The sequence below is a fragment of the Gastrolobium bilobum genome, unplaced genomic scaffold (genome assembly GCF_033153095.1).
Source record: "Gastrolobium bilobum isolate Gb01-03AN ecotype WA unplaced genomic scaffold, APGP_CSIRO_Gbil_v1 utg3016, whole genome shotgun sequence".
NCBI lineage: Eukaryota > Viridiplantae > Streptophyta > Magnoliopsida > Fabales > Fabaceae > Gastrolobium > Gastrolobium bilobum.
Window position 1 is genome coordinate 148,523 of NW_026895523.1, and position 13,149 is coordinate 161,671.

The window sequence follows — 13,149 nt, forward strand, 5'->3', positions numbered from 1 at the left end:
GATTCACCCATAGTTCGTTCGATTACCTTGTAATTGGTACAATTGATATTTGCAATTGATCCTTAAATATTGTTTTCATGATCTTATCACTCCTCATCAACGACTATTCTTGACCACCCCCGCATGCTGACTCTCCATCTGAACTTTCCTCGCTTTGCATCTATTTGTTCCAATCAATTGCCTTTTTGTCGTAATAATTAACCATAATAAATAAATAATGACAATTTTTTAATTGAAAATGGTTATGATAATAATAATAACCATGAGAAAGTAACAAGCAACCGAGGAAAAAAATGATGCTGACATGCGTAGTGCAAAAAAAAAGGAAACAAAACCCAATGCGTGCAGCTCAGTTGGTTCCTTGGCGCAGAGTTAGTGAGGTTGGACATGTGTTCGATTCCCGCTGAATGCATTTTTGAGGAAGGGGCTGAACCTTTAGCCATCACTGACCCCTGCACTCCGGATTAGTCTCATAGCCGGCTCAAAGAGTCGAAGCTTGTGGAGATACCAGAAGGAGCCAATTCGCCTCAAAGAGGTAATTAGGATTAGGTAACTCAAAAAAAAAAAAAAGGAAACAAAGATTTCAAAAGGGGTTTGATGTTTGTCATTTTAAATGACACAACTTATGTTATTTTAAGAGAGAGATAAATACAAGAAATGAAAATTATGGGAAGAAAGTGAGTGATTTTTTTTTTAATTTAATTTAATTTTTTTATCTTGTGTCTATCTCTCTTAAAATGACATAATTTTATGTCATTTAAAATGACAAACACTTTCTCCCTTTCAAAAATGAATTAGTAAAGAGATAAGGGAACTAATAAAGAACAAGGTATCGGTGTAAGTAATCAAATGAAGAAATTAAAATAAACATTAATTAGAAATAGTTTTTGAATAATTCATTTTTATAAAGACCCAGGCTTATACCATATATATATATATATATAATTCAACCACACAAAGTGAAAAAAGAAGAAGAAATTATTAAAAAAAACATATTGTGTTCGAAGGTTTATTATCTTACGTTCTTAAAATCAAATTAATAACTAATTCATAGGAGAGCAGTTTAGAATAGATAAAAAATAATAAAATATTATTCTATTAAAAAATACACGTTAGACCTAGACATTAAGAGACCAAGCCTTTTAAAACAAATCTACAGCTTAATTTCTAAAAAAATCTTTTAACGAACCCAAGCATATTCTAATTTTTAAACAAGTCATGCCGAAGACATGCCAAACTATAAACTTAACAAACTGTCGAGTCCTTTTACACAATTCCCCTCTATTAAAAAACAAAATGCAACAGCAGAGAATAGCACATAAACCAAAGATGTTAAGAGGAGCCACATTATTCGAAAGTGTATTAACGCCCACAAGAAAAATGCGATATTAGGTAGGACTTTTCAAAATATTATCTTTACAAATTAATCCTAATTAATTTGAAAATAATGAATCGATATGCATACATAATACAAAGAAGAATTGAATGCATAGGCGAGGTGAGTTTTCAAAGCCAAAACAATTTACGTCAGTCCCTTAAACACACATAATGCAAATCTAAGTTCATTAACATTCACATCTCAGAAGAATGTCCTATCTTTGTATATAGAATATTTGGGTAACGTGTGTGATCTAGTTTTGTTTGTCTTCTCCCCTGTTCTTGGGCTTTGTAGGAGCAACCTTAGCATTGGTTGAACGCTCAGATTGTGTGAACTGGATCAAGATGTGCATGAGGAGAGTAATAACTGCCAAACCAAGTGCTGAAAATGCAACACCCTTCCACGAGAATAGTAGTGAACACCTTTGGAGGAACGTCACAAACCCCACACCAATCAGACAAACCCATGTTATGACAACCTGCTCCCAACAAAAAATTGATCATTGACCGTGAAAACAAGTATAATAGTGTATGCAAATAGGGAACAACAAAAGTGGATGACACCACTTATCCTTGCATTTTTTATTTATTTATATATATCTATCGGTTCATGGATTACCAGACTAATCTAATTCGAGCACAGTTAATTAAGACTATTTTCTCTATTCTCAGGGCTCAAACAAGAGACCTTTGGTTAAGGGGAACAAGCTCCTTATCACTTGAACTAACGGTTATAAACTTACAGGTCTTATCTTAGCATTCTGTAAAGAGGTTATTTTATTGATTTGAAACTGGGACCTTTCGGTCACAACAAAACTGATAAATAAGGAAGTTGAAAGGTTTGACATGTTTAGAGAAAGTATCTCACCAGAAGAGACTTTATTGGTCGACCAGTATACTGCAACTCTTGATCACTAAATTTGTCGTCCTCTATGTGTTTGTCTAACAAAGCATCCTGGTGTGCCAAGTGGAATAAAGGTGAGAAAAAAGAGCAAAATTGTAAAACAATCAAACCACAAGAATTTATACAGAGAAGCGACAAAATCTATCAAAACATTCTTGCTAATATGCATGGTGTGCATGAAATTTTGCAAAACCAATTATTCATTTATTTTTTTGGATACAATGATGGCATTGAGGTTTGAACCTACGATCTCATGCAGACTACCCAAACCCTTCAACACTAAAAACTTGGACAACCAAACCATAATAACCTACATGGGGACCCGGTGTGAAAAAAGAAAAAAAATATATAACATTTAAAAGGTTCAATTAGCACACACCTTCGCCAAAAATATATCTCGACACCATTGAGCAACAGCTTCATCTTCTTCTGGCAGATCCTTCATTGAATGCCGCTTAATATGCACATGCATCTAAGTTTATAATTAAACAAAACATAAGAAAATTATTTAAGAGTGTCAATAAACAAGGTATCCTTTTGATAAAGAAGACCAAACTAAACAACAGCAAACATAAAAGAGCCATCCAATCCCTTCAAAATCTAAAGGATAATGAACCTTAAATTTTTCAAAAGCAAAATAGCATAATGAAGCAATGAAAATCATTTGGTCCCAAGACTCCAACTAACTACAAATCTATGGATCCTTAAAAGCTCTGCTATTTTTCAAAGTAAAAATATATGCACCAAATTGCTAAGTCACATCTCATTTTCTTTTCCTCAAACAACAATGTTCTATTTGATTTTCTTTTCTTACTAGAGTCTCTAATGATATTATTCTCACATGACCAAACCAAAAACCTAGGGAAGGAGAAAACCAATTCTATCGAACTGCAATTGCAATAGACCTGTAATCTTGACGTGCTTTTTTTCATGGCTTCCACTTGCCCAAACCAATTACCGATTTACACTTAGAATTAAAACCAGAGTCACAATCATATACACTATCCTGCACAGAAGAGTATTTGTAAATTAAGACACACATTGAGCAAGGAAGTCACTCCTTTTGTGCCTCCTAATTCCTATTTCTAGTCGCATCAAACTTCATTTCTGCAGTTAAATTTTCTGCACATGAATTGCTTTAGTCGGAGACTAGTGGAAACATTGAAATAAAACAACTTAATGAAAGCCTAAGTGTTGATCTATTGACAGTTCCAGCTACGGGAAATCAATCAAATCACAAACTTGTAAGTGGTTGGCAGAAACAAATAGAAAATTGTAATCTGTATATCATGTGGTCAGAGAAAGAATGGAGATAGACTAAGATGCAGTTTTTCCCCCTCCTAAATCTCGATTTTGATTGGCTCACCACTGAAGGTTGCCCCCTGAACAGTCTTAGCATTGTAGGAGGAGGTGAACTCTTGGGAATTGCCACCGTTACATCATAAATGGCAGGAACAAATGAGCGCATTTGGCTTACTGCTGCGACAAACCCCTGAAAAGCAACATAAATGAGTAAATATTTCAGAGCAAATAACAGACAAGAACAATGATACCTAAAAATAATGACTAGCACTGCCCGTTAGGTCATATAAGTAAAAGATTGAATAGGTTTTAGAAGAACAAAGAAGCCAAAATAAGGAAGCAAAATATAAAGATCAAGTCGATATATATCTGGAAATTTAGAGGGGAAAATAAAACGGAGAGATTTAATATCATGTGAACTTACAAAGTATACCAAGTAGCATTAAGACACTTCAACATTTTTTTAGTACAATTTTATGAGAGAAAAAAATGAAAGGACAGCTATGGAGAGGAAAAAATATCTTCCCAAACAGGAAAAACCAAATACATCAGAGAACACGAAAAAAATCAAGAATGGGCAAGAAAATACCAGAGAGAATAAACACAATCCTATCCATAAAAATACGACAGAGAGACACCAGTAAAGATGCAAGCATGCTTCTCCAACCAAATACACCAAAGGACAGCATGAAGTAACCATCAGAAACTGCTCCAAGGTAGAGCATCAAACCAATTATTCCAATTATGATCCAATAACACGTAGTCATGCATATCACAATTAAACTAACATCCTTAATTGATCCAGATAAACCAGAAACTTGTGGTTTTTATGTCAAAGAGAAGCAGAATAGTTTAAAGTATATTAGATGATATCTTAGGAATAAATTCCTTATATCTTTATATTTCATTATTTATTTCCTTAATTAGGATTTGGAGTCTAATATTAGCATAAGAAGGGATAAGTGCTTTGTAGTTAGTATCACATCATAATTGTTTGAATATGTAGAAGATATCTTATTATATAATGAATATGTTACGACTCCCTTTGCAAGGTACGGGACTTGAGTCCCACATCAGTTGTATGGGCAACTAATGTGGGGTTTATAATGTGTTGAGATATATAAAACCATTAATGTAGCCTCACCCAATAGCTTAAGCTTTTGGGTTGAATTGGTTCTTTACATGGTATCAGAGCCTCGTGTCCCGGGTTCGATCTTCACCGCCCCCCACTTTTACTTGTGGAGTTTCTTAGCACAGGTAGGTGGGCTTATGCATTGTCCACCCTTCAAGCCCAGTGAGCTCTCATGTGAGGGGGCGTGTTGAGATATATAAAACCATTAATATAGCCTCACCCAACAGCTTAAGCTTTTGGGTTGAATTGGTTATTTACATGGTATCAGAGCCTCGTGTCCCGGGTTCGATCCTCGCCGCCTCCCACTTTCTTTCAAGTGGAATTTCTTTGTTTGCACAGGTATGTGGGCCTGTGCATTGTCCACCCTTCAAGCCCAGTGAGCTCTCGTGTGAGGGGACGTGTTGAGATATATAAAACCATTAATGTAGCCTCACCCAATAGCTTAAGCTTTTGGGTTGAATTGGTTCTTTACATAAGGCCTTAGGCACTCCCACCCTTTGAGTTAGCCAAGGTTCTTATCAAATGGTATCAGAACACCTACTATGTTTCGCAAATTGGAATTGGAACACGGGGGGTTGGACCCTTGGACATGGAACCCCGGGCTTGGGCTACAAAGTATGGTGGAATGTTACGACCCCATTTGCAAGGTATATTCTTGAGTCCCACATTGGTTGTATGGGCAACTAATGTGGGATTTATAAAGCTTTGAGCACTCCCACCCTTTGAGCTAGCTTTTGGGGTGAGGTTCTCCCAAGATTAGTATCAGAATATATCATAAAATAGTTTAGAGTGTCCTAGATGATCTATTAGGATTGGTTTTTATATTTCCTTATATGTTCCAAAAGACATATTCGAACTCTTATTTATTTTGTTGTGAATGATGTGATACAAAAGACAAAGTAATAACTCTTATTTACATATAATTTGCAATAAAGAGTCAAAAAGTCAGGAGAACCAATAATACAAGAAGTAAACATTTTGAAATGCAAAAACCCTAAATTAGATTTGAAAAAAGGAGCGCAGGTTTTTCTATAAAATAAAAAAGTCTATAATTTACTGCAAAAATAAAATTGCTATTGGAACAAATCCACTTTATTGAAAAAACTGTCGAAGCATATTCCAAAAAGATGAATCTCAGGGGACTTTAAATAACTTATGTCAGGCTACACGTGAAGGTCAGATTTTTTGTTGTCCTCAAAACATTACATAAATCAATGACCTAACGTCCATAATAACCTAGCATACAGTTCACAAAATCCACAAGATCACCAGTCTGAATCAACAAACAGAGAACTAACCCTCCATTTTACAAGTCAAAATTGATACAAACCCTTTAGCCACCCCTGACAGGTAGAGTGGTATCGACCTAATTATAGGAAGTAGAAAAGTAATATAATTTCAAAGAAAATCCCACCAAGAATATGCTAACATAGATTAGTTGAGCATGATAGTTGGCTAGACTACCACAGTCATGCAGAGTAACTTCCAAAAGCAAGGGAAGGAATAAGCAAAATACAGAAAGATCAGAAAATATTTAGATTTCACCTTAGTTCTTGGAATCAAAACATTTCTAGGAACAGGCAATCCAGTTGAGGTTGCATACTCCTGAGCAGCTAATAGTTTGGACTGGGTAAAGCGAGTTCCTTCAACGAAGAGAGCCAACCAAAAGGGAAGAGGATAATCCCTCAGTTTCTGTAGGCCTGACTGCAAATACAATATTGCAACATAAAAACTAGTGAAAAACTTATGCACCAGGAGCAGGATTTTTATTTTATTTTTATTTTTTTGGAGAAGGGGGGGGGGGGGTGTTTGGTCAGAGAGAGAGAGAGAGAGAGAATTTACAGTAATTTTGCGTCTTGGTGCATGGGTGAGAAGACACCAATATAACATTGAATCTCTTATCTTATGTGCATACAGCATATATATGAATTTTATTTGAATAACCCATACCTTTAATGTGCTTTCATCCTTGGCCCAACTTCTCTCGAGGAAGAGATACTCTGAAAACCACATAGACCAACCAATAACCTGCGAATTGTGACATAACAGATAGATCAACACTGCCATTAAATACTAGAGATATAATAAGCAGAAAATAAAGCTTTTAATGTTTTACTCATGATAAGTATGAGCTGAAACTATTTCTAGGTGATCTAAAAAACTATTAACGTTTGTTTCTTCCAAGTGGGTAAATTTCACGTAGTAGTACTCTAGGTTCAAAATAATAATAGAGAACCTTACAGTTGGCGTTTTGGAGATATGAAAATAAGTGGAACATATAAAAGAGCGTTGATGATATAAATTTTTCTAAATATAATATTAATAGGATACCACCTTTGAAGGGCACTTTAGGGAAAGCAATTGGGCTGAGTCAGCAAATGGGTTGTTAAGTGTGACTAAAACAGAAAATGGTTACCAAGAAATGGAGGGCAGGGAGTGTGAGAATGATCTGGAATCTTGTGTGGGTCATGGGACTTGGGAGAGTGGAGAGCCTCTCTAATTGCGCTTCATTATATTTTCTTTCTCTGGTTCACTGTAACTTTCTGCCATAATTGTTCCAGTTGCATTAATTCCTTGTACTGTTTATAAGTATTTCAGTAATACACGTTTGTATTTCTTTGATCTCATTAATTATCTTTTGTAATTTTACTATGCAATGCAATATAATACATATATAAAAGCATAATATATAGAAATTTTCAAATTTGGCGCCAGAATTCTAAGCACATATTAGAAAAGGGCTAAATCTATATTAAACTCAATCCAGAATTTAAAAACCGGTCCAGTCCTGCCAAGCGTGTGACCATTCACAAGAAACATATCATAGTCAATTAACAGCTACCAACAAGCCCATTAGAGAAATATTTGGTCCACAAGGCATGTTATCTGGACATTTTAATATTAACATTTCAACTTAGAACTTTGACCAAATGACCACAAGCACGAAGCAAGTGGACAGCCTTGCATTTTAGTGCTAAGTGATACAGGTTATGGGCTCCACCTTCGGTATCCCAATAAATTAAGCTAAACAGGGAGCCAATAAAAAATTGAAGTAAAGCAGGTTCAAAAACTTCCATGTCTGATCAGACCTTAAGCAGACATGGGTCATGCGATAAACCTAACCAGCCAAGAGATCATCCCATTAATGATCAATTTATGTAAACAAACATCCCTACATTTCCTAATCCATACTCCATAATCAATGCACATTATGCTTGACACCCATCACCAAACAACTAAACCATAAAGTTTGCATAACAAGCGACATTCCATCTTTTTATTTCACAATCATATGTAGAAACAAAGCATACCGGCAGAAACTTTGATGATTTCTTCATCACAGCAAGGGAACTGCCAAGGCAACCTGCACGCTGTTGAATAATAATAGTGTTCTATAATTAATTAGTACTTGAAGCACAAACCAGATGAATCACATAAACACAATATCAAATCAAAGAATAGCATACTTATTACAAAATAGCACGAATGTCTAAGTAGGCATATGCATTCCTATGTCCATGTATGATAATATCAAATCAAAACAATCCAAAATATCAAACGAAATAAACTACTCATGCTAATACATATGTGAATTTGTGTTAATTTGCTTGCATTGAAGATGTGGAAAACGTCATACCAAATAAGACAATCACCTGAGCTAAAACCCATCCAACAAGCCAATCAATATCACTTCTGTGATTGGATATGACAAGCGCATGCTCTTTGCCTGGAAAATTCTAGATCCAATCTGATGATTTAGATGCAGAAAAAACTTGGCCCCAAAAATACACTCTTTTCCTTTCCAAAACACAAACACGCATTGACAACACAAGAACAAAGAGAATTAAAAGGGGCAAAAAAACCTAGCACCAAATGCATCGTACAAGAGACTTACCCATCAAACGACAGGTTTCATGATCTGTGAATACTTGGATCTGAAACCAGAAAGTTCCAATTAAAAGAATTGATTATTCCAAAAGCAACAAGAAAAATTATAAAATTGCAGTAAAGTTTGTAAATGATGTCTTTCAAATAATTAATTTTCCTTCTTAGAAAACATCAAATTTTCATGATTGCAAGATGCTTCAAAGTAGTTAGAAATAACAAGATAAGAACAATTAGGCAGGGCTATCAAAAGTATTAAACAACAGAAGAGAAGAGATAATAAAAGAATAGAATTTCCCTTGAATTCCTAATGTCATGGTTAACAGCAAACGAACTACCTAAACAAATAGCATCTTTTAAAGGAAGCTGACTACAAAAGGAGCTCTCATAAAAGAATCATCCAAATGGCATAATCTTTCTAATTTCCCTTGAGTCACATAATCAAAGAAAAGCATTATTCGTAGATCATAGCTTACAAGTAGTAATATCCAGTCTCTCTCAAATCTCTTTTCATAGTTGTTTCGTGGCTAATGGAAGTAGACAAAGAGAAAATTTTAACACAAGAAGGGGAAAGGTAAGTGAAAAAATAAGAAAGATAGCAAATCCTTGTTTCAAACCAAATGGATCATAGCATTATACAAGTAGCACATCACCATAGGATCTTCCCCCCAATTTTAAGGCCAATATCCCTCAAATTAGTGAACAAGAGACCCCACATTGTCGATGTTCAAAACTATGAACTAAACATTCCACTGCAAAATTTTCAAGCTCTTGTGCAATGTAGGAATATGTGATTCTAGAAAAAAAAGTTCATAATTTCTAATTCTGCCATTCTGGTCATTGTTGCTGCTGAAATCATGGAAAAGTAGCAGTTATGTTCCCTCAGCTCAATTAGATTCCTTACATAAAAAACAAGTACCTGCTAGAGCAGCCTTAATCAGTTGGAACTCCATATATACAAGTCAACATCAAAATTTGACTTTTGATTTCCGTGGAAACAAAGAAACCAGGTTTATTTCCCAATTAAACAACTTATAGTCAAATATTCGGAACTAATTTACACCATAATATAAATGCCTAGACTTTCACCTATTATTTCTTGAATTTAGCCAGAAGCCATAACACATTGCTTCTTGTAAGTGACACATGCACACGGTAGCCATATCCAATCTAACCATCCCCTCTTTCTTAGACGAAGGTAGAGCTGATGATCAGGCCCAAAGATCATTGGCTCATTACAGGTTGTTCATAGCAAGTAAATGCATGTCAATTATAATTTAGAAATCCATGCCAAATCATCTAGAATAACAAGCAAAGAGCAAAAAAGCTAAATAAGACTCTGCAATAGTGAACAATCAACTATATTCGTAGATGACAAGAGCAGCATAGTGCTATAAAGCTCCTGCTATGGGCAAAGTCCATTGTATGAGTCTATAATAGGCAATCTTATCTTGTGTGACAAACCACTCTCCTAAAAGCTTAAAGTATTGGGTGAGAACGCATGAATAGTTTTTACTTTTTTATTTTATTATTATTATTATTATTATTATTATATCTAACACCTATCATATAAATAAATAAACAAAAAGAAAAGAAAAACCATCAGAGAGAAAAGGGAACCAGTAAAACACCTTAACCCCAGCCCACCAATCAATGAGCCATACAAGTTCCAGCCATAGCAATTCTGCTACTACCCTGTTGATCCTTCTGTACAAATTCTTCGACACTGGCCGTACAATAACATAGCATATTGCCTGAAACAAGAGAAATCAAAGGTGTCAAATTCATTAACTGAAGTAACTCAAAGATCTTCCTTACCCTCCCCTTTTTTTTCACTTCATACTTCACACTTCATTTCACTTACCCTGAGGACTTAACCCAACACCAATTTCAACCAAATGTTCCCTTATATGAATTAATTAAACAATCCTTTCACACTACGCACCATAAAATAAATTCCCTCAATTAGCACTTTTTTATTTATTTTATTTTATTTTTTCCCCCAAATACTAAGCAATCAAAAACGAAACAAGAAGAAGTCAACAACTACTCTTTGTTTATATAAAGCCAAAGGCGTTTATTGATGAAGGTTACAATTTAAAGCACTAAGGGACGAATCTAAATCCAAAATAATAACAGAAAGAAAAAAAAAAGATTTTATTGGGATATGAGAAAGGTGATGCTGATGATGATGATTCCATTTAATTTATAAATCATCAAACGTTGGTAAGTATTTATATTTATTATTAAAAAAAAAAAGAAAGAGGACAAAAATAGGGAAATGAAAACCTGAATGAGGTTAACGATGAGGCCAGAAGTGAAGAAGAGGAGACCCAATGGGACGATAACAGCAGCAGGTGCAACAGGCATAGCAACCAGATTCAACCGAATCCTATTCCTTACTGTCTTGTCTGGTCTTGTGCTTCTATCATCAAGCTTCTATTCTCTTCTAATTTGAAACTCTCTCTTTATTTATAAATTCTCGTCTATTTGATATTTACAGTCAAACAGATAACGACAAGATTTTCACATACTCATCCATTTCCTTGCCTCTAATGTTGTATTTGGATCACTGTTAAGGGTTATTTCAATGCGTTTGGTGTTTGTGATTATCACATAACTAATAATAAATTAATAATAACAATAATTATAAATCCCAAACAAACAAATATTTGTATTTTGAAGAATACAAATTCCCCAAAATACATAAATAAATTTATAAGAGTTTAATCTACCAATTTTTTTTTTATTAAGAGTTTATAAATAAAAATTTTATAAATAAAGAAAGATCCGTTTACAAACTTTTACTGAGTATGACCAATCATACATTTTTTGTTGAAATATGACCGGTCAGAATAGTGTAGTTTGTAAATAAAAAGTTTGTAAATATAACATATTTATTTTTATAAATATAATATTTTCCTAGTTTGTTTCCCTTGTAACACAAAGTTCCACATCTAGCTCCTCCAAAAAATCGCAAATACTACTGTTACGGAATATATCTTAACAGGATGAAAAGATAAAGATAAGGAGATAAAATTCTTGTTCCTATAAATAAGAGGTTAGATCTTATATTAACTGAGATCTATACAGCCCAAATCCAAGATGTACCTTTATAAACAAAAGCTAAAAATTTCAAGTACACACTTTTGACCTATTTATTATTACTACTAACACTGTGTCTACACGCAAATCTTGACTATAAGCCTATTGTTTGTGCACAATAATTAGAATATTGGCTATAAGCCAATAAGAATATCCATCTTTAAGATATCCATACCATATAATATCATATAGAATAGAACTTCAGTCTCTAGGACCAAGCAATGACAAATATGAGCACGAGATCATTTTTGGTAATAGCATGCAATGGTGACGACATTGTGTTTGTTATTTGAGAGAGATGTGAAAATGTCATTACGCTGAGTACGGTACTTGCCAACCGTGGATGTGGATGGACAATTGTATTTGCATTGAGATTTGAGAGATGTGTGTTTTTAGTTTGTGTGTGTGTTTTTTTTTAATGGAATAGTATTAGTGACTTTTAAGTTTTTATTAATTCATCATTCACAAATAATTAATCAATGATTACTAATTCACGTGTTAAAATAATGAAAATGAATTGATTTTCACCAATTAAATAAAAAGTTAATTCAATCCAATTAAAATATATACTATTTTGTTTTGTTTTCAATTTTTAATTAATTTGATTATCAATTTTCAACTCTGTCATTGCAGTTCTTCCCTCAATATTCTCTAATATTCAGGGAGCAAATTGCTAATAAAAGGAATTTTTTACCCAAAAGGTTTAAATTCTCGAGAAAGAATCCGAACCTAGAGCTATGACATTCAGGGGCATTTGGTAGAAGAGAAATTCTTTGGTGTCTGAGAATTATGATTTCCAAGAATACGATGAGAAAATGGAGTACCCGAAAATGTTATTAGAAAGTTGTTTGGTATGCAAAAATATTACCGGAATTATTTGGTTAAGTTTAATAAGTCTGTGTTCGGTTAATCGAGAAATATTATTGGAAATGTTGGGTTATTTTACAAAACTATCCTTGCCTTTTAAATTTACTATTGATCATCATTTTCATTCCACCAACAAAATTCTATAGATCCAGAAAACAAAATCGATCCACAAAACAGAATCAACATTCAACAAAAAAACAAATCCGGACGAAGAATCCATTATTGATGCTTTCTTTTTTCTTTTTGGGTTTACAGCAAAAAACAACCAGATGGAGGAAATGGAGCAAAAAACAATGTCTGAAAATGGAGCAAAAACCATAAAAAAAATTGTTCCTGTTGTTGGCTTCCCATTGCAACAGATAAACTTGTAAAAACCATATAAAAATTTAGATCTCCCTTGTTTATGTTCATGTTCATGTCGGGTCTTTGGTACATGTGGGAGAGAACAAGAGCGGGGCTAATAGTGGGCTTAGTGTGAACTCTGGAACAACGTTCGCCATGTTTGCAAGCTCCGTTATTGTCTATCATTTTCGATTCTCTGTCATCCGTATTTAATACTCATGAAGACCTGAGCTTA

General features: G+C 34.1%; 1 protein-coding gene across 1 annotated transcript; it reads right to left on the reverse strand.

The window, feature by feature from the left end:
• Positions 1-1,370: 1,370 nt before the first annotated feature.
• LOC133315173 (1-acyl-sn-glycerol-3-phosphate acyltransferase 2-like) lies at positions 1,371-11,130 on the reverse strand. The gene is made up of 11 exons (XM_061516747.1): positions 10,890-11,130; positions 10,232-10,354; positions 8,611-8,650; positions 8,369-8,442; positions 8,027-8,086; positions 6,666-6,743; positions 6,261-6,419; positions 3,648-3,773; positions 2,661-2,753; positions 2,246-2,332; positions 1,371-1,856 (listed from the first exon to the last, which is right to left on the reverse strand). The coding sequence occupies exons 1-11, from the start codon at positions 10,968-10,970 to the stop codon at positions 1,632-1,634; spliced, it is 1,146 nt and encodes a 381-aa protein (XP_061372731.1). The 5' UTR covers positions 10,971-11,130; the 3' UTR covers positions 1,371-1,631.
• Between the last annotated feature and the right edge of the window lie 2,019 nt (positions 11,131-13,149).